Source organism: Parasteatoda tepidariorum, chromosome 1 (genome assembly GCF_982258835.1).
Source record: "Parasteatoda tepidariorum strain Cologne lab strain chromosome 1, Ptep-v5.0, whole genome shotgun sequence".
NCBI lineage: Eukaryota > Metazoa > Arthropoda > Arachnida > Araneae > Theridiidae > Parasteatoda > Parasteatoda tepidariorum.
In genome coordinates, this window is record NC_141755.1 from 98,069,287 (window position 1) to 98,092,419 (window position 23,133).

The following is a 23,133-nucleotide window of genomic DNA, read 5'->3' on the forward strand; positions in this document are numbered from 1 at the left end:
TTTTAAAAATAAATAAGTGAAATAATAACTTTTATCAATAATCTTTTCAATAATTTTTATTTAACAATTTACATGGTAATTGTAAATAGGTATTTTTGTACAAAAAGAAAAAGAGAAAACATTCAAAACTAAATCCACAGTGTAAAAAGTTAGGTTTTTTTGTAAAAATTTGTTAAGAATTCTAAATTGTCAGAAGTATTGCCATTTGCCAAGGATGGCATCTTTGATGGCATCAACATACTGTGCAGGCACCCAGTACAGCCAGTATCTTGATGCTTCAGTTGTACCTAATTGGATTCCCTGAAAGGAAACATGCAATTCAATCATTTAGAGAAATAAAGGTATCCCAATTTTTTCCCCAACCCTGAAATTGTTTCAGTACAAATTAAATTATACTTACAGTCCAAGACATTTCTGCCTCCCCCCTTCATGTTTACTGAGTAAAAATCAGGGCAAAGTTAAAGTAACCCATTTTTAAAATATAATGCAGAAATACACTATCCGGACGCCCAGTGGTATGTCCTGAGGCACGTATTAATATGATGTGGATCCCCCTTTTGCATTGATGACAGCATGCGCACGTCTGGGAAGACTTTCCATGAGTTTTCAATAGGAATTTACTTCATCACAGCTGAAGTGAGTGCTTGTAGTGAGGAGGGTTGATTTGGCTGACTACGCAATCTACACTCTTAATTCCTCTCAAAGGTGTTCTACGGAATAAGGGCTCTGAGAAGGCCAGTCCAGTTTTTGAACACCCATTTTCATACCCTCCAACTGCTACGGAATTTCCGTAGTTTCAGAAATCTTCTTTTCAGACGGTAGCAAAATTAATGTCTTAATATTTAAAAAAAATTAATTTTAGCGTAATTTGCCCACTATTACTTATAAAAGTGCAGGCCATTTGGCTAGATTCTTAAGTTCTGATAAAAGTTTTATGAGAGATCCATTTGCTTTAAAAATTTCTACTTTGGTTCGCTGCCACTAGAAAGAATTATTTTCAAAGTCCTCATAAGTTGGAGGGTATGCATTTTGTCAAAGCACGTCTGTGCATACCTCGATGTGTGAGTGGAGCAGTTATCCTGCTGGAAGAGAAATGGGCCTTCCTGAAATATTGCCATAGAGTTGGGAGTGCAACATTGTCCAGAATGTCCACATGCATCTCAGAGTTCATGTTTCCAACCACAGGGTGAGGTTTCACCCTCTATTTCTCGCTCCCCTGATATTTCCGAGCTGGAGTGCTCAGTAGTAACGCGCCAATAAGAATAAAACTAATTCATTTTTTTTTTCCTGGAAAATATTTTATTTTTCATTTTACACACCAGATGGCAGTACCATGATGTTTTTAAGGTAATTGTAGATCGTTGGTTTATTTTAAACTAGATGTCAGCACTAATTAATTTTCAGAGAGAAAAAAAATAGGCACTTTTATGATCGTTTTCTTGAAAATTAACCAATTGTTAAGGGGTTAATTGAGATACAAATTCTAATCACTTAAATATGCATACCGTATTGACATAAATTTACTCTAACGGAATTGTATAATCCAAATAATTATTTTAACAAGAAATTTTGACTTTATATTACTTATATTAAAGAATATGAATTAGAGGTAATGTAACACACATTAAAAAAAAGGGGGTCAATTTTTAGTGTTATGAAATGGAGTTTGTACTTATTTTAAGACAAATATATAATATTTCTTCTAACATGCTTGATTGGCTGTTGATACTTAAGAGTTTTTAAATATAAATTTGCAAGTACAAAAAGGAGTAAAAACATACAGACCATTATGTGGTATTCTTCATGACCTTCAATGGGTTCACTAATGATATGCTTAATTGAATTCATAGGAATCTTATCAGTTCGTTCTAAAAAGAAGTTAAATTCATTATTTATATTCTAAAAACAACGAAGCAGTTTTTATAATGATTGTGAGCTCTTTTTTTTTTTTTTTGTAAATAATAAATTTACACTTTTAAATCACATGTTTTCTATCTCAGTACACAAAAGATTCAATTAATCACTCAGTTGCCTGGAAATTTTAAATACAGAATTATACTGCAGCATTGAAAAATTATCTAATTAAATTTATATAATGCAATGATACAATGAAGCATTATACCAAGATAAACAATGCTTAGAGCCAAGGAACAAAATTAAATTTTATGTTCTGCAACAATTCTTATTTAGCCCCAGAGAAGTTATAATGCAGAAGACAAAATTAGTTACTAAATGCAGCAAATGTGATGGCTGCAACTGATTACAATACTCTGAGAACAGCTAAACTAGATCAGAAACTTATAGAATGGCTAAAAAAAAATTTTTTTTTTTGTAACGAATAGTGATGGGGCCAAATTTTAGGCTGAATACCGAATATTTGGTGGCCGAATACTTACTTTTTAAAAATTTCTCTATTGATTGTAAATAAATTTTTAAATTAAAAATTAAATAAATATTAACAAAATTGCTTTTTTAATCTTTGCATATTTAAAAATTTTTTAACAACTTGATTTATTTTATGTAATAATTTAAATATCTTGATGCCAATAACAAGGCAATATGGCTTTTATAAATCTAAATAATTAATAATAGCATATTTTAGTTATAGTTATACTTGTAATTTATATGCTATTTTATTTAAAATAAGAACTCATTACTTACTACTGTTAAATGTATTCTTAACTTTCTTTTTTGTCAGTAAAATTATTAAAACTCAGAAAATTATGAACTGTTTAAAAAGTTTCACTTTTGAAATTTTAATTTTGTAATTAAATAATTTTCAAATTTTAAATTAAAAATGAAAAATATTAACAAATTTGCTTTTTTAAACTTTCTATATTTTAAAAAAATGTAACAAGTTGATGTATTTTTTGTAATATTTTAAATATCTTGATGCCAACAATAAGGCTTTCACAAAACTAAATAATTAATAATAGCAGCATAATTAATAATAGCATATACTTCATTATTCGGCCGAATAACTTCAGTATTCGGCTAGGCCGAATATTTGGCAAAAGGGCCGAATATTTGTTACACCCCTAATAGGAAAAGGCTTTGTGGAAAAATAAATTATACATTCGTGCTATAAAATACAAAAGAAACTCACCCTTAGTTCCAATCCAGACTTGATCAACCTCTAGTTTAAATGTTAATCGTACTTTACCCCCTGATTTGTTTAACATGCCAGCCAATGGATGAGGAGGGAGACTATCCTAAAACATTTCATTTATCAAATCAAGATTGAATTCACACATTAAAAAAAATAACACCAATACAAAAAGTTAAGGCAAAGCTGATTCACAATTGCTTTTTAATGAATTTATTTTGCACAAATTAACTCTTCCAAGAAAGAAACTCTCTTTCCATAAAAGCCCAAAATATTTCTCAATCTCTTTTGCCAACTACTTAGCAACATAGTTTTCAATCACTTCTTCATTTAATATAACCCTTTTCATGCTTAGAATTCTAATGAGAGTATGGTCGCTCTCAGTGCGATAATTCTTTCATTATATTTGTTAAGAAAATAAATACTTGTTAATTTTTGTAACAGTCCATATTATTTTAATAAAAATTATAATGAGAAATGTTTAATGAGAAGCCTATTTTCTAGCTGCCAACTCTCCTGAAAAAACAAGGATACCTCCATACTTTGGTGAAATCTCACAAACTTTAGAAAATTAAAAGTTTTGCAATTTGAAATTCTTTTTAAACATTACTACAAATAAACATGTTTAAGCTAAAACAAGTTTAGCTGTTTTAAATAAACAATTAACAGATATAAAAAGAAGGATTTATATTATGTTCCAAAAGAAAAGCTCGTCTTGTAAACAATAGAACAAAGTCTGAACAAATCAATTCTTAACTAGAGTTCTAAAAAAGATTAAAAATAATGCAAATGATAGTTTTCGGATGCAATACTTTACAACATTACATTTTAATTTAGTTAAATTTTATAAGTATTTTCAGAGAAGTTTAATTTTTATGGAATCTAGCATTAATTTTCTGAATACATTTTCGAAACAACAGATTTAAAAAGTTTTATATAGAGTAAGTAAAATTTTAGTTCTTCTAGCTTGAAAAAAAAAATTATCTGTGCATGTATGTAAAGTAAATAAATATATGTGAGTATAAAATTTTAATACAGTTGGAATTTAATATTACCATACTCTTACATTAAGTAAGCGGTTATTTTTATGATTTAATTTGCAATAAAAGGACTAATCTAAACTAGTTAAGGTAAAAAGGACTAACATAAAAATCAACTATTATGAAATACACTTGGCTGATTTTTTTTATAATTTATATATACAAATTACCTACTTAATAAACAAAAACATTTATATCTTGATAAACATATAACGAAATTGTTATATAATGTTAATTAAATAGAAAATTATTTGTCATACATCTATAGAAAGTTATAATTTAAAAGTTTCACATATGTAATCCACAATTAGTCTGATTATTTTTTTTTATTATTATCATTATTGATTTTATTATTTTTCACTCTATTTTGAAAATTAAATAATGACACAGGTCCCTCTCATTATTTTGCAAAAATAAAAAACCTTCAATATCATTAAAATCAGACAAACAAACAACAATTCTAAGAATATTACGACATACTATCCTAATTAATATTTTTAACTGAAATGATTTTTTTACGAAAAAATTAGTTGACATAAATATTTTTTAAAAAAATATATACTTTCTCAAAATTACGGCAACCACGCTATGCTAATCAAGATCTCTTTGGTAACCCCCTCTTCACAAAATAATATTCTAAATATATATTCCAATAAATTCCATTTGTAAAATACTTACTTTCACATTTTTAATGCCAGGTAAAGTATCTTCGGGAACTCCTCGATCAATAATTTTTTTATGCATCTGAAATAGTTAGAAATGCAAATTAAACATATGATATTTTTGTAAGCAAAGATAAAATTTCTAAAAAAATAGATGGTATCTGAATAAATTTTAACTACTTTACCCTTTCACTCCCAAACATTGAATGTAAAAAGAACAATATTCACATTATTGTGTTTCAATAAAAATACAATAGCATGTTTTTTTCTATTTTCCCAATTAGAAAGGTATGGTACTTCTGAGATCTAGTTTGAGAAAATATCATTCTCACAAATTTCTTTAAAACCATAAAAAATTGTTTTTTTTTAACAATTCTTTAAAATTAAATTATTTGGCACATGGCATTTGCAGGGGTGATTGTGAGCCTAACTCAAAAATCCTGAAAGTTTCTTGAGTAAAATCATTAATGACGCATTTCAAAAACTTAGTAAATTTAAATCATTGATATTTTCAAAACATGAAATTCTAAATACATTTTATGCAGCATATTTTATGCAGCATAATGATTTCTAGAAACTTCTGGACCTTGGATTTCCGGATTGCAGTAAGAGAAAAATCCAGAAATCGGGATTTTTTCCGGAGCACAAACATCTCTGCATTTGCATAATAGCTACAGAAGAATTTAGCATAGCTTTAAATTTAATAGACAAATGTTAAACTTTAAAATTAGTAGTAAATAAAAAAAATTATTTAAAATTAATGCAATGAACTACTAAAGAATTCTGGATAGAAAAGAATATTAAAAATTTATAATAACAAAAAAAATATTTGGATGAATGTTGTTGTATGCCAGCCATAAGGCTAGAGGGGTGCCAACCATGGACAAGAATTCAAACTCTGCCACACACGTATGTCACAGTGCGTTTTATACGAAGGATCCATTCATTTATCCACAGATAGTAATTTTGACCTGAACCAGAGCACGATCAATCTCTGATTCAGTACCCTCAAAGGTAATGATTTGCTATGGGTACTTGGAGGACTTTGTGACCCTGACATATTTAATGTGCACTAGCCACCATTTTGTACATGGGGAGTCTTTGGCCAGCAGAGACCGAACTTACGACCTCTTGGACACTGGCCCCAATGCCCATACAGGTTATCCCGGCCCATTTGGATAAATGATTGGAGATAGTAGCAATTTATATAGCCTACTTAAATAATTTCTCATACATAAATATAAGTTGCAAATTTAGTCTAATTAAAATGCCATTGACATTGTTTTCTAAAAAACCAAACTGTCACCTTGTATTTTCTGGCTAGACTAGATTCGATTGGCTGATGTTTAAACTTTTGAAGAAAAAAAAACTTATTTATGAAATAAATTATTACCTTTTGCTTGCAGAGAGGCTCTTTGGCAGCAACTAAAAAAAATAGCATATTGTTAGGAATGAGAAAAATATTGAAGTTAATAAATGCTATAATAAATACTTTTAACTATCCTAAAATACAATCTTTCTCAATCCAACCTCTCATAAACCTTTGTTATACTGTCAATATTGTCTGATAAACTAATTATATGAGGCAGAAAGTAAGTACCATTTCATTCAACTGCCGCCACCACTGCAGCAGTGTGACAATTCTGTGCATGATATTGATTGTCTGTCCACTAACACAGCTGGATTCTGTTGTGTTTTTTCACGTGTTCAAGACTATTGTTTCTGCATTCAAAAAATCTAAAACTAGCTAAAATTGATTATCAACTAGTAGGTTTAGGAGGAAAATGTAATGAATGATGGATTGATGAGAAAGTGAATTTGACAATTCAGTGATGGACACACTAATGTTGATGACAAAGTTAGTGACTGTTTTCGATGATGGTTTGGTAGCAAGAGTGAAGGAAAAATTTTTATGAAAACAGATGCTTTGCACTTCCGTTAGGTTCCAAAAATACTTACGAGTGTCCACAAAACAAAGCAACATCGCAGCACTTGCTTAACTGATACAGGAAAAAAGCAATAAATTCCTAAACCAAAATGTAACTGGAGATGAAATGTGGGTTTATCATTAAATTTCAGAAATAGGTAACGTGGAGGCAAGGCTCTCAGTTAATTAAGGTGGGGCACTCACACATTGTTACGTTTATATGCAATAGTATGTTTTCAGCAGACCCAATCATGTGCACTGGACGTTCAGCAATAGCAGCATCTTTCTCAGAAATGGGTATTTACAAATTGGTACTCTGCTATGATAAATGTCTGAACAATGGTGGTAACTATGTAGAAAAGTTTCTAAAATGCTGTTTCATGTAAAAGTAAATTTTGTTATGAAAATATCTTTAATCGAAGTTTCTCCAAAACAGAAGTTACTTTCTATACATGCCTTGTAGTTTGGTTTAAAATTACTTTTAACAAAGAATTATTACCTTATGACTGAATTTAAGATATGCTAATGAGTTTCAGAGACATGTTAACGATCAATTTCAAAGTTTTTTAATAAATATGTTTTAACAGAGAAAACTTATTCAATAGAATAATTTGATGTATCATAAATACTTTCATCTTTACGTTCACTAAAAATGATTATTATAATATTATATAAAAAAAAAATTTGTTCTTTAAAACTGAAAAAGTAATTAAAATTGTTGAACAAATGATTTTTTTTTCTCATTACTTTCATTGAAATGAAAAAAAAAATAGAAAATTTAAACAATAAAAATTATTTAAAGGAGGTACATTTTGCCAAGAAAAGGACCTAAACATGTCCCCTTAATAGATTTTTTTAATAATAACATATCTACTTATTTTTGTTTAATGAGCTAAAGATTTTAAAATATTCGCTCTACTTTAAATAAGCTAATCTTGAATTCCAACAATTACAATTCTTTACATAAAAAACACAGCCGAAATTGCTGTGTCCATACCATTTTATTTCTAGCAGATCGTTACAATCATCAGAGCCAATGCCTTATAACTCAAATGTTTATTACTTATGGAAATTCAGCAAATAAATATAATTAAGTAGAACAAAAGGTTAAGAAAATAATATAAGCCAAATGGTTAGTTGGCAATTAAGAATACCTGAAGCTTTTTCTTCTTTTACATCTTGATCTGCAGGAGTATTTACAGCAATAATATCATTGAGTGTAGAACCAACAACCATAACTTTAGCTCCTTTCGTAACACCAACTTCCCTTAAAAGTTTTTCATCTTTGCAAAGTCCTGGTGAAAAAGCACACACTCAAAATTAATAAATCCCATACACAGAACTAATTGAAATTATTTAAAAGCTCATTTAATCACAATATGTTACTGGGTGATATTTTTTTTATCCCTAATTAATACAATTCTTCTCTATAACAAGTATCACAAAACATTTTCTAACAGTTCCAAAAAATTTTTGCACAATAACTATACTGAAATAATGCAATCAATATCCTAGTAATAGCATATCTGTGATAGGGGACATCCAGTAGTTTAGTTCTAACTAAGCCTTATCTGGACTTAGGCTACATAATCTGGAACTGTTCCTTCATTGTATTATTATTACCGAGAAAAATTACTCCTGCTTATTCTGAAAAATACTATCACAATAAGAATTTATCGATTGAGTGAAATTGTTAGGTGGGGGCACCCTATTAATTCAGTAAGTAGTTATGTAAGATGTTACTTTAATTTGTTGTTGTAGTTTATTTACGTTGCACTAAAGTTACGCAATGGACTATTGGCGATGGTCTCAGAAACATTCCTGAGGATGATTTGAAGACATACCATCATAATTTTGATCCTCTGATGGCATCTCCACTTTAGTAACTCGATGACCTATGCACAAAGTGAAGCCCTTTATGGTAGAACAGTTTTATGAGGACCAATACCGCACACCCTCAGTCCCTTCGTAGACTGATCCAAGTGGTCACCCACCCCCACACTGACTACAGCGATGCTTGGCTTCAGTGTTGTACTGGGAACCGTGTCTCAAACGAACAGTCCACTGTGGGACTATAATTTGTTTAAATTCCAGCTATTTCTATTATACTTACTTTTAAACAATTATATTGATAATTTTTAGTTTCTTGCAGTTTTTCCTGGAAGAAATGGGCATCATCCAGACAAAATGTCAAACCTGGCATCAAACTATGTTTTCTCTTTCCATACGTTCATAACTGAGGTGTGAAGCTTACTTTATAAATAAGTACAAAAGAAGCCTAGAAAGTTTTCCTCCTCTTTTTTGAGAATATATTAAAATTCTTATTAGCACTGAATCATTATGCAAATTAAAAATTTAAAAAAAAAATTTTTTCAGTAATCTTTGAATAATATGGTATGCAGTGATAATTTTTCGATGGAAACAAAATTATACCAATACAATAACAAAAATTTATATTAACAAAATGTAAAAGAGTACAAATAGAATATAAAAATAAATGCTTACCTTTATACATTACTTTTTGCATAGAGGCAGGAACACCTAAAAAACGTAATTAACAATTATGACAGTGGCACATAAAGACTTAGAAGAAAAAAAACACACATAAGAGCTAAATGAAAAACAAAATCTTACTTATCAAAGTTTCAAAATGTTTCTTTAATGCCAGTATGGATTCATCCAAAGGGAAACAAATATCAAATTTCTGTTTATTAAATATTAACTTAAAATCTACAAGTTCTTTAGGCTCCTCTTCAAATGATCCAACTGGTGTCTCATCCATAGAACCACATGCACCACCTGCAAATAATGCACCATATGCAAATAAGTCTAGCTATAAGAAGCACAAAAATAGAAAGTGTACTAAAACTAGAGTTAACAAAAGTTATGATTTTTTTTTAAATAAAACAAAAAAATATTAGAATTCTTTTTATTTAAATCTTTTTTTATCATTTACTTATTTTTTTACAAGTACGAATCAAAGCTCTGACAAAATATATTAAAATTACTTAATATTATTTCAAAATACAAAATTCTAGAACCTAACAAACTTTCTTAATATCAAATAGAAAAAGAAAACTTTTTAAAAATCCTTAAAAATATTTAATTTGCACTTTTCAAAAAAAATTTCAGGAAAATATTTTTTGTTAATTTTGAGTGCTATTCATATTTTATAATAAAGATTTCATTTTAAAATCACTTATAATACCAGGTATCCCAAAATAATCCCACCTTAAATAGTGACTTTCTAACTATCTCAGAAATATTTTCTTTTATTTTAAGAATAAAAATAGGGAAATTTTTTTAAATTTTATTTCAAGAATAAAAAATAAGAATATTGAATTAAGGAAGAGGGACAAAAGCCTTTAGTTTTATTTTCTTATGTAACAGAACACATTTTCTTGTTCACAAACAAGAATAAAAATTTTTTTATCTGTTTCCCTATTGAAGATATTCCACTTAGTAAGAAACTATATTTTACTAAAGAAGTTCATACATTTTAGAATTTTTTCTTAACGATGTTTAATAAATACTAACCTGCTTAATTACATTTTTCATGATTCTTAACAAATTGAAGTATATATTTAAAAAATTTCATGAAAATTGATTGATGGAAAAAAAATGTATTTTCTACTAAAAGCAAATTAGTGTTTCAGTGTCATGATCAACAGAAATTGTAAAATTCCAACAACTTAAACAGCAAGTAAAATTAAAACACTTTTAGAAAAACTGAAATAAATTTGTGTTTTTATTTAATTGTATAAAAAGAATAAATCAAGTTTCATCAAAACCTGAGATCATGGGTACTAAATCCTTATTTTTCTGGTTGATTTGAGATGAAATGATCTGCATTGTGTAAAAATAACTGTTATATGGATACTAAATTTACCTAATAGACATGGAAATATATATTAAGCACAGATCAATATTATAAAATAAATTTTAAATACAAATAGTTTAAAATACAAAAGTATTTACATAAGTATTAGTTTCTTACAGGAAAAAATTTTTTTACTATCACAAACTTTAAAACTAAAAACTGAGATTCTTCTATTTTGGTTTGCTTTAAAAATTGTAAGGTTAATGCAGTTTATAGTGAATTGTAATTTATAGAATTGCATTACTTAGATCAACTACAATGATTCGAAAACAAAAAGGTTGGCCCAAATAAAATGTGAATTCATGAAATGAAATATTGTTTTAAACTTAGCACCTTGTAAAGAACTTTCAGAACCAAGTTCCATATCTGATGAAACATCTTCTCCACCACCTCCAGTATCAGGAACTTTAAAACATTCTTCAATGTTGTTTTTTGATACCTCTACTTTTTGTGTCACCACAGAAGAATTGTCTAGGTTCTGATCTGAACAGGCTAAAATAACAACAAACATTCTTTAGCAACATAGTCCAAATAATATTACACTCACTTAAATATAAAAAAAAGTGCGGAGGAAATTGTAATTCCTTTGACCATTTTCGCACTTTGGAATTATCTCGTTGATTTTGTTTGAAAAAACCGTTATTATCGCCAAAAGGTAGCTCATGCGCCAATAACCACAAGTTTTTATCATATTTAATTTGTAATCCTTGACTACCGCGAGTTAGTTTTCTTATTATTAGATTTCAATTTATTTGTTATAATAAAACAGATTTTGTTTCAGCTACCAGGAATTTCAGGATTACATTAGAGAATAATAATTTTCCTATTAATTACTGTAATTATGATATTTTGATTCAAAATAGTTTCAAGATGTTCAAATAATTTGGCCGACATTGAAGCCCGCATAAATAGGCCTATGAGGGGAAATTTGAGGCCTATGAGGTTTTTTGTTTTATTTTTTAAGATTTTCAAAAAGGGGTCAACACTTGAGATTTATTTCTAAAGTTTTCTTAATGATTTGGCAATCTATATTTTATTTTGACGTGGTTATTCTAACTGCAACTTTATCTGTATTTATTTTTCTTATATGTTGGCGTCTCTTTATTAGGTCTTAGTCTGCGCACTTTTAAATCATTATTAAGACTTACTCTGTGTACTTTTAAATAGTGATTGTTTGTCCTTAATTTTTCTTTGCATTTACTCTTCAATTTTTCCAACTGCTTTTTCTTATTTGTTTTTCTACTATGGGGCCTCCGGGCACTGACAGTTCTTGGTTTCACCACTGTCAACAGAAAGGCTCCCGTGTGTTAGCAGGCGGTGTGTCCCCTGATGAAGTACTGTCGTGCTAACACACATATCTAAAATTTTTGTTGTTTTCTGCTAGAATTGTACTTCTAACTTTATAAATTAGTTTTCTTTAGCGTATTTAAATGAGTTAACGTGGCGACAACTGCGCAAGAATAACTTGTTTGCTTGTCTCTTAAAAGATATTAAGGAATGGTTCATAGCAATATACATGCATAGTTAGATAATATAAATGCACGCGGGCACACTTTGAGCAGATACATTCTTCAATTCTGTGCAATATTAAAAAAAAAACGCATGCAAGGAAAAAAATAAAATAAGAAGTATATGACAGCCTAATTATAATTTATGCAAGATAAAAGGAGGTTGTTTACTTGTATGCGACCTACTACCGCTTTACAGCGAAAATAAACAATTACGGTGGCAGCAGGAAATCTTTTAATGCGATTTCATTTGTTGTGCAAGTTTAACATGAAAAGTTAAATATGGATTTGCGGTGACGAATTACAGGAGCAAAATTATTAATATTACTTAATATAATAATAATTACTTAACATTAAACATAGCAACCCTTTACAATATACAATAACTGGTTTTTGAGGGGTTACTGTATGTTTAATGTTAATATGAATGCAGTTCTTGAATTTCATTTTTCTTTCTAATTATTTATATAATTCTTTGTTCTTAGTGTTAATGTGCATGGATATATTGTTTTTTTTTTTTTTGGTCAGGAATAAATTAAATAGTTCAATGTTTTTTGTCGTTCAAAAACTATGTTATGAGCCTGCTGATACTTATGGATTGTGTGTGCAGATACTTAATTTTTTTTTATCTTAGTATGTATCTATGGTTAGATTCATCAATAATTTAATGTGTAATTATTAAAAAAAGAGAGGTTCTTACTTAATTTGAATCTTTTTATCATACTTTCTTAATACGTATTTTTACATTTATATATTTTTTTATTATTATTATTTGATAAATTTAATGTGTTTAGAATGTTTATTTTTGAAATTGCATTTAATTATGATGGCGCCAAAGGATTTAAGCATTTTCCCAAGTGTTAACAAGACGACAGGATAATTCCAAAGTACCAAAAAAAGCTATATGAAGTAGTCAAATCTTGAAAAAGGTCTCTTTTCTTTTAATCCAGGAAAAAGGTTTGATTTACGTTACAAGTGAGGAACAATTTATCTTATTTCTAAACTTTGAGCTAGTCATCAGATTTATGTTTTTATTAGAAATAGTATAAATTTCATTTATACTTATTTTAAGTTCAAAACCTTTTCCATTATAGAGAATATATAAATGATCAGAAAAGTGGGTGAAAAATTATTTAACCCCACAATTTTGTGTAGGTAAAAATAATGTCAATGGTCTAAATTATTAACCGTAAAACTTCAAGTGTCGGTTCCCTAAACTTGTAAATTATCACTTATTTGGTGATATTTCTGTATCATGACCTGTCGCGCCGAATACAATTACCAAGGTGCCAAGCAGATTTTAAACTTACAATTTTTTTTCTTCTTCAAAATATGCAGATGTTTACCTTTTGAGTTGGTCTCTATCTGTGATGTTATTTTAGTCTCTTACAGGACACTGACCGGAAGTAGTTAAGACTTGGCGATTACTCTGCCACAAATAACTATACGGAAATATCCCCACTAAATTTTAGTTGTCCTCAGAATGTTGGAACAGTAAGATTTTCGTAATATGATCAATGGCAGAATAATCGCTTTTGTGGTGGCAACTTCCAGGCAGAGGGCCCTGTGACAAACTATAAAAAAAATCACAGAAGTGGAGCAACTCGAAGAGTATGACTAATAGGCACTTCCAGGCAAACCTCTGTAGCTGTTTTAAAATCCATTTCGCACCTTGGCAATTGTAGCTGGTGTGACATGATAGAGAAAATTATACTTTAAAGAAATTTCTTTAATGAAGGAATTAGCTGTACCGGAGCGATAGAAATTTCGTGAACCACAAAAATAAAGCTCGTTTAATCGGGTGATTGCTAATTAAAAAAAAGAGAGCTATGCTTCACCAGTCTGAATATTTTATCAAGTATAGCACATTTCCTCGTAAATTTCGTGTTTTAGTTAATTATAATCAGGGCTCATTATAAGCAGCTTCGACATTAGTCACTAAATAAATCAAAATATTAACGAAATTGAAATTTTTCTCCCGTTTATAGAGCAGTGAAGTAATGGATTTGTTCACATACCAGAAAATTCTACTAGTCATGGAAAGCTGTCTCGTTATTGCAGAAAAATATATTATAAAAAAAATGGAAAATAATAAGTATAGGAGGATTCTTTACTTCGACAGAAATGTAAATGAGCAATCCAGATAATACAAAGTTTGATAGACAAAATATATGTTACTTAATTGAATACTTCTAAAATGAAATTAAAATAATTTCTTAGGAATATGATTGAAATTTGCAGAAATATAGTTATTCTAGCGAGCCTTATGCATACATAAAACTGACATTTATTATTTAATAAAAATGGCATTTACTTTTAGTCTCTTTACTATTTTCATCGCTAGCCATGACTCTTCAAATTTATTTTTAAACCAGTTTCAATAACAAGGTACAAGGATGCTTGTATGACTTTTCTTCTTTGGAAAATGTTTGAAATTAGATATTCAACAAATTCTGAACCAATTTTAAATTCTAGCTACGTTCATTTCAATTTTCACAACCAAAACATTACGAAACAGATTTCCATAAACAAAGCAAGTAATGCATAGATTATAAATTACTATGAAGAAGGTAAACTTATGCTAAAGAAATATTTCTCTTCAAGTTAACAGTTTTATTAAAGAGCGCTGCACATTCCAAAATACTCTTCGGATTTACTAAAGTGCTAGTCTTGCTGCAATCAATTCACGCACCCTAGTTTGCCGTCTAGATCAACACTCGAATACGCCATCTGGGGAGAAGATCGGTTCCATGTCTAAACCCTTTCCCTTTTCTCTTCCTCTCAGTTATATAAAAATATACTACAGTATTTCCTTCTTTCTAAATATTTTTCATATTTAACAGTCAAAAAAGATTTTTTACTTAATTTTTTTAAATTGTAGTTTTGAAAATGAAACACATTACATTGATACCATTGATTGATGGGACGGAATCAATAATTTGAGTCAGTGTCAATTTAGCATCAAATTCAGTCACCCCCAGTTCCGTAAAAGCCAAAATCTCTGGAGGTGGTTACAGCATAAGTGTCTGACTGCAACCCAGTTTGTCTATTCGATGTGAACAATTAGGTTAGAGTAACATCGTCAAACTGAGTATTTAAACAGAATGACTTTCTTTGACATTTAAACAGAACAGCTTTTGAAAAGAGCTCGAAATGATAAGAGAGCTCTTCTGCAACTCTTTCTATACCCACTGAGCACTGAACAAGATTTTTACATCATCAAGATGCGTTAGAACCTCCAAACTATAACCAAAACGGGAAATTTTCGTCAAAAGAAGGCCCATGAAACAAAAAACCACCAGGAAACTTTTAACTCTGAAAACTTTTCTGTCCTCTTGGATTAAAAAAAACCAAACCACATTAAAACAAAACAGGTGCATAGGTGATAAATAGATACAATAAAATTTCAAAACAATTAATTTATTTACACAAATATTTACAATACAAAGAGACTTTTTAAGGATAGATTCAGTCGAGCCCGAGCCCAGGTCCTCGAGTTCCGATAGGGCCCCTGAAAAGTCAACAGTCTCAATGATATTTTTTTTCCTAACTAGTTTGTTAAAAAATAAAAGGTTAGCATGGGAAAGTGATTGAGATGAAATATTAAAAGAAAAAATTGGTTCAGGCATACATCTTATCGATCATGACATGTAGCATGATGATGAAACAATACGCTCTTGCATAACAAGAACAGAAAAGGTGATTAGAATAGAAAAAACTGCACGCTAGACACAGTTTTGGTCAAGAGGACTTTTGAATGCCAGTCAACAACAATGGAACAATGTTTTATGTTTGTTATTCTTTGAATTCTTCACCATGCTTCTTCTTGTTTTATGTTGCCTATTTTGAGTTTTATACTCCGAACTAGAACAGCTATAATACTTAGTTTGGTCATGTGCTTAGTGAGTATGAGAATCAAAACGTATTGTGGCGTAACTACCACTACAAAAGTTTAACATCATTCACTAGTATATAAAGCATGCTAACTTGATTCTATCACGAGGTACCTTTTGATAGATGACGGTTGGCATGGTCGATAACTCCGCCCCCACATTGGTGACCTTCGGACGTGATGTGAACACGCCTACCTTGGCAGTAACGCCCACTTCGATATAAATACGCCTACATCCACAGTAACGCCTACTTCGATGGATGGTCCACATTGAACAGTTGACTTGCTGCTTGTGTCTGCGACATTATTCACCTCCTCGCACTGTTGCTTCTCAGTCTCGTCTCGAACATTCACACAACGTCTACACCAGGGGTTGCCAAACTTTTTTGATCGTCGACCCCTACATAATTTTTCGAAATCTCCATCGACCCCCATAAAAGTAATTTTCTGTTAATTAAAATGAAACTCCTTTAGATACTGTGTTTGTACATTTATTTTATGATTTTGAACATTTATTAAAATAATAGTACATAGTGTATCAAAAGTTTTATGAAAAATATATTAATGTTGAAATTTAATACCTTAATATTTATGAAATAATAAGTAATTAGAAGTAAGTAGAAATAATAAGTAAAGTAACTACGGATTTATTGCTTCTTAATCAATGACATGGGTGTGTCTGGTGTTTTTTTTTTTTTTTTTTTTTTTTTTTTTTTTTGCAAGGTTCGTTATATTGGGTTCAAAATTGGTCAATTTTAATCTTAAATCCCCTCGAAACTCCACATTTAATTTATTTCTGTTCTTAGTTAAGATTGAATTTACGTGACTGAAACCGGCTTCAACCATATAGGAACTTGGAAATGCTATCATAAATGGCTGAGCTATTTCGTAAAGTTGTACATATTTTTGCATTATATTTATATTTGTCCAAAATTTGCTTATTGTTAAATTTTTAAAAAGCGTCCTTGCTTCAAATCCCCATAATAATTCAGCAAGCTCATCTTGCAGGTTGATGCCCACGTTTTCAATTTGAGCAGAAAATGGCACAATAATCCAATCAGGGATGTCAATGTTTTCCAAATCAACAAAACGCAGTTTAAAATCGTCGCCCAATTTTTGAAGGTTACCTGTATATATTTCCAAGTCTTCTTCTTTTATTTCTAATTGTCACATATCTGAAAAATACTTCGACCAATCGAATTCGAAAAATACTTCGACCAATCGACCCTTCCGGTTCTGATCGACCCCCGCTTATGTTAAATAGACCCCTGGGGGTCTATATAGACCACTTTGGCAACCTCTGGTCTACACTCTCAACGCCTGCATACTCTCGACTGCTAATGGCAACACAGGAGCTGCGACTTCGATTGTGATGTTAATACACCTCTCACATTCAGCACTCAAAAAATCCGGAGACTCTCTCCCGGTCTTTCACAAGTACATCAACTAGTGAGATCTATTCATCGAATTATATCCCTGATAAAATTCTGGTGGGGGAGTATTGTGGTGTAACTACCACTACAAAAGTTTAACCTCATTCACTAGTATATAAAGCATGCTAACTTGATTCTATCACGAGGTACCTTTTGATAGATGACGGTTGGCATTGTCGATAACTCCGCCCCCACAGTATCACCTATATCACTTTTATTCAATTACGTCTCACAAGTTCTGATTGTGAACATAGATTTATTACGCATATTTATTGATTATTGTTGAAATGATGAACTCAAATGGCATGAAATATGATTGATTAATTTTAAAGTTACACTCTTAAAATACGTTTTCCTTTAGAAAGTGATAATTTTAATTCAAATTGTTTTCTTAAATTGGTGTCTACTTCATGTTTTTTGTTTTATTTATTTATTCCTTTTTTATTTTGGCAAAAGCTATTAAGTCAGGCAAAATCTTAAAAGTGTTTTTAGTATAGATTTTAATGCATTTGTTATAAATTATATATAAAAAAAATAACAACTGTCAATCACGAAATTAGTGATCTTTCTTAAAATTGTAAAACACTAATAGTTATTTTACACCAGTGTATGTTTCAAGGCTAAAAAGTTTGCCACTTTTAAAGTTTTATAAAGTTTTTGATGCCACCTTTTAGCAACTACTATGAATACATTTAATTCTAAAAGTAGCTTAAACGATCGGTAACGTTCTAATGTGTGCACTTTAGAACATGAAATTATGTTTGGGCACAAAAATGCTACAATGATTTACCTGTCAAGAAAAAGAATGTTTAATAGATAGAGTTTCAACTAATCAGATGAACAACCAAATCAATTATTTAAAAGAAGTTTTCAAAAATTGTAGAAGTAATGAAGTTTCTCGCATCACGAAGTATTGCTTTCTGTGGAGACGATCAAACAATTGAATCGCAACATCCGTATGTATCAATAAAACCAAAGATATTTTTTTTCTCGTGTTGGCAACAGTTTTCATTTTTAATTGATAGGATTCGGTGCGCAAGAGCACATAGTGAGCATCATATGGCTAATCTATATTATATAAAATGCTAATACGTTTTAATTGATAGGCTTCGGCGCGCAAGAGCATGTAGTGAGCATCATATGTCTAATCGGGTGAATTCTCTCCGAATTATCAAAAACATTCTCACAAAATTATCTTCATCAAAGCCGATGCTTTACATCCGGCGTTCAGTACTATTTCATATTATTTTACAACACATGATTTTAGCCCTCTGGTGGGAAAGACTTTAAAACAAAACTTACAACAATTACTTTTCTCAAGAACTGAAATTTAGAACAGTGTGATGAAGAAAAATATGCGAACTGTTTTCAATTTCAAATTAATATTGAAATGCACAGGCTTAGAATTTTCTACAGTGAAAAGTTTTCGGAACTTCAGTGTTCAAAAGAGTATACAAAAGCTAGACATTAAGAACGTATCCAATGAGCGAGCAAAGCGAGCATCGGATTGCAAAGCAATCCGAAATGAACTGCGAAAGCAGTTCCGGGGGTTGGCGAGCGCCAGCGAGCAGGGGGCGAAGCCTCCTAGTATACAATATTGTTATAAGGAATGTTTCAATCAAATTTTTCTCGTGGGCTAAATCTTTTAATAAGTAAAATTTAATTAATATCAATAAACTTTAAAGCATTTTAATTTAACATAAACTTTAAAACAATAATTAGTCGAAAAGCATTGTTTGTTCATCACAATATTATAAGTGCGTGTTTTACAGAAATTAGGAGCAATTTGTACACCCCGACAAAAAAAAAAAAAAAAAAAAAAAAAAAAAATTACTACATTTTTGAGAAGAAAAAAAAATATGTAGCTTTACGAACATAACCAATTTCAGATTTGAAATATCCTTACCCGAGTTAGGTAAGATCAAGCATTTGTGTAAATTCAAAAAAAGAAAGGAAAAAAAAAGATCTCTAGTGTTAGATCTCTAGTGTTATTCTTCTATTTATAGAAAATGCGTCGTGGAGAGTTAAGAGCCTTAATCTTTTTTTTCAAATACTATGTGTTCAAATTAATCCTTATGTAGTAATATTTAACAAAAAAAAAAAAAAAAAAAAAAAAAAAAAAAAAATATATATATATATATATATATATATATATATATATATATATATATATATATATATATATATATATATATATATATATATATATATATATATATATATATATATATATATATATATATATATATATATACACTCTATAACAAAAAAATCGACGCACCAAAAAGCAATCATCCGATTGCTTTGAAATTTCGTATGCAAGAATGTTTTGAACAGATATGGCTGGAATGATGCCGACTGGGGGCGTATAGTCTTTAGCGACGAATCCCGCTTCCAACTGTGTTCTGACGATCATCGATGACGTGTTTGGAGACGCACAGGGCAGAGAGGGGATCCTGAGTTCACTAATGCACGCCACACCGGCCCTCAACAAGGCATTATGGTCTGGGGTGCCAGACCCCTTTGGTCGTCATTAGAGGTACACTTACTGCACAGCGGAACGTCGACAACATCCGAAGACCTGTTTTGCTACCGTTCCTTTTGCAACTCCCTCGGCTGGTTTTTCAGCAGGACAATGCCAGACCATATACGGCACGCGTTGCTATGAACTGTCTGCAAGCTTATCAAACTCTTCCTTGGCCTGACAGATCACCAGATCTCTCTCCCATCGAGCATGTCTGGGATATGATGGGAAGGCGATTGCATCTGGCACGGAATGTTGATGACCTCGTTCGACAATTGGATCGAATTTGGCGGGAAATACCGCAAAAGACCATCCGGGAGCTTTATCGGTCTATGCCACGCCGTGTGGTAGCTTGTATCCAGGCATGAGGTGGGTCAACACCTTATTGAACTTGTTACTGTAACTCTGCAATAAATTATTCAATTGTTCTGAAAATTTAATAATTTACTATTCTGTACATTGTCTTCTTATCCACCAATTTTCGTTTCAATCGGACAACTCCTTCTTGGTGCGTCGATTTTTTTGTTACAGAGTGTGTATATATATATATATATATATATATGATTTCATTCCAATAAATATTTAATTACTTTAAAGTGCGGTTCAACGGGCCTATTGAATCGGCTGTGAAATTCATATATACTTTTGAGGTGTTTTTTTTTTTTGTGTTTCATATATTGCCTATATAATAATCAAACATAGAATACAAAAATATGAAAGGTTCAAAAGTAAAAAGAAAAAATTTGATGAAATGTTTTTAAAATAACGCTATTTTATTAAAAATGTGCTGAAAAAAGAGGAAATAATCATTTAGAGAAAAAAAACAATGAAGTACAAATCTGAAGCACGAACTTAAAGAAATTAATTATAATATAAAGGTGGTTTGTAATTGTGCAATCGGTCAGTAATTAGTATATATCAGTACAATTCGAATGATGGAAACAACGCATTCTATAGTTTATTTTAAAAGAATCTAATTTTAACTGGGTTCTCACTTGCTGTATCAAAATACAGTATCTAAAGTACAATAACAAGATGAGGAGGAATAACTTTGTAACGAACTAATATTTATTTCCAATAATTTGAGCTTGTTGGTGTTGTAGTTCACTTACGTCGCACTAGAGCTGCAGAATGGGCTATTGGTGACGGTCTGGGAAACATCCCTGAGGATGATCCGAAGACATGCCATCACAGTTTTGATCCTCTGCAGAGGGGGTGGCACCTTTGCTTCGGTAGCCCGACCACCTGCTCGCAAAGTCTAGCATTTCACAGTAGAACAATTTAACGAGGACCAATACCGCCAACCCTCGGTCCCAACGCAGAGTGATCCAAGTGGTCACCCACCCGCACACTGACCGCAGCCAGCGATGCCTGACTTCGATGATCTGCTGGGAACCGTGTCTTGACGATCTGTCCACTGCGGGATGTAAGTTGAACTTGGACAGCTGCCTATTACAATAGTTTTAACCCTGCAGTCAGTCGGGCAGGCAAATAACAATTATTTTACATTAGTCTACATTTATAAACAATGTATGAGATCTTCATAAATGATTGGATTTTTTTTAAACGCTTCTAAAGCCTGTGAAATTCAGGTCTATTATAGCTCAGCATTTAAATATATTTTGCGTTCAATTTACTTACAAAAGCAAAGTGCTATGTTCCGTTATACTACTTTGATTATTTATATAAAGCTCACTTGTCGTTGCTAAACCACTGTAATACAGAAGAGATGTAATTGTGTAACCATAAAGTTAAATTATTATTAATGGACTGTCTTTTCAATATATTACATGCAACAAAAAAATAACATCAAATCCTTATTAATAGCGAAAACCTTTTATTAATTTATGAACTTGGAACTGTTCCGTTCTAATACATGAAATATATGATAGTTTGATGTTTTTACTGATAATCAATAATATTTTTTTAAAATTTCAAACTGAGTAAATGTTATTGCATTAGATTAATAAATCGTGTTTGTCTTTGTATTCTCTATAATGAGTTTTGTGAAAAAGATAAGAAGAAAAACTATTAAAATAAATATTTTTAAAAAATATTAAAAAATTTCAAAAATTAAAAAAAAAAATTAAGAAGTCCGAAAACAAAATAAGAAAAAGGTTATCAGCTTACACGATTATATCTCCTAAATAGAATGCTTTCTAATATTGTAATTATATAGCCAAAGCAAGCTATATTAATACAATAGTGCAATGAGTACCCAAAAAAATTAAAACGAATATAGAACATATTAAGTAAAAAAATACAAGATAAAACATATCAAGGAAAAAAAATAGAAAATTAAATGCAAGAAAAATACTCAAAATAAAACTCAAAATGCTCAAAATAGAACTCAAAATGTAATATCTATAAAGGGAGTAACGAATTCAAATGTACTTACACTTACCGGCATCTTTCAAAAATGCTTTAAAATATTTTCGTAACAAGTTTGCCAGATAACAAAATATGAAAATAGAAGTGTAAATAAAAGAGAGAGGGCTCATTTTATAGCGCGTTCTTACTAAGAAGCGTGTTTGATTTGTTAGTTACCTTGGATTGGCTCGATGTGGGCAAGATAATAATAATATACTGGCTAATTCAAAGTTTATAATTAATAAGGTTGGAGTTCTGGTGGCACAGAGATTAAAGCGTTCGCCTCCCAATCAGGAGACCCAAGTTCGAATCACAGCAATGGTTGGTCTATACGAATTCCGTGCCCGGCTCGCACCAACCACAGTGATGACGTTAGTCGTAGACGGATCGTCAGAGTCTCCTTGCAGTCAGGCTAACCTTGGGAGGTTTTCATGGTTTTTATCTCTCTGTAACGTAAATGCGGTTGATTCTAACAAAAAAAATCCTTCGCGAAGGCAGATTTCTCTCAATACTTGATCGAGGAGTTCCCTTGCCTTCTGGATTGGGTTCAAAATTATAAGGCATTACAAGGCGAGACGATCATAAGTAGAGAAATATTTTGAATTTGTTGATAAACATCAAAAGCATTTTATTGCTGGTAATTTAAATATTACAGAAAACTTAGAACTAGGAAATTTAATGATAAAAGGCACAAAATTTAGACCCGTTTACCATGTATCAATTAATAAAATTATAAAATACTTTCTTTCAATAATAATCTCAATAATTTTTGTTTAAAGATATCAAATAGA

General features: G+C 30.5%; 2 protein-coding genes across 2 annotated transcripts in view; one reads left to right on the forward strand and one right to left on the reverse strand.

Moving 5' to 3' along the window:
- The window catches only part of LOC147816631 (uncharacterized), a 232,610-nt gene that overhangs the window by 93,165 nt on the left and 116,312 nt on the right, over positions 1-23,133 (forward strand). The gene's annotated exons all lie outside the window — the stretch shown is intronic.
- Positions 39-14,784, reverse strand: LOC107438029 (ubiquitin domain-containing protein UBFD1). The gene is made up of 10 exons (XM_016050187.5): positions 14,438-14,784; positions 10,949-11,107; positions 9,370-9,534; positions 9,241-9,276; positions 7,890-8,030; positions 6,202-6,233; positions 4,825-4,890; positions 3,107-3,212; positions 1,786-1,868; positions 39-300 (listed from the first exon to the last, which is right to left on the reverse strand). Exons 1-10 carry the CDS (start codon positions 14,469-14,471, stop codon positions 190-192), a joined length of 933 nt encoding a protein of 310 aa, XP_015905673.1. The 5' UTR covers positions 14,472-14,784; the 3' UTR covers positions 39-189.

Coding starts and splice junctions, on each gene's coding strand:
- LOC107438029 (XM_016050187.5), bottom strand. CDS start 14,471: ATGGCTAGCGATGAAAATAGTAAAGAGACTAAAA. Junction 11,108..14,437: donor AAATAGTAAAGAGACTAAAA/GTAAATGCCATT, acceptor TTGTTATTTTAG/CCTGTTCAGATCAGAACCTA. Junction 9,277..9,369: donor ACATTTTGAAACTTTGATAA/GTAAGATTTTGT, acceptor TACGTTTTTTAG/GTGTTCCTGCCTCTATGCAA.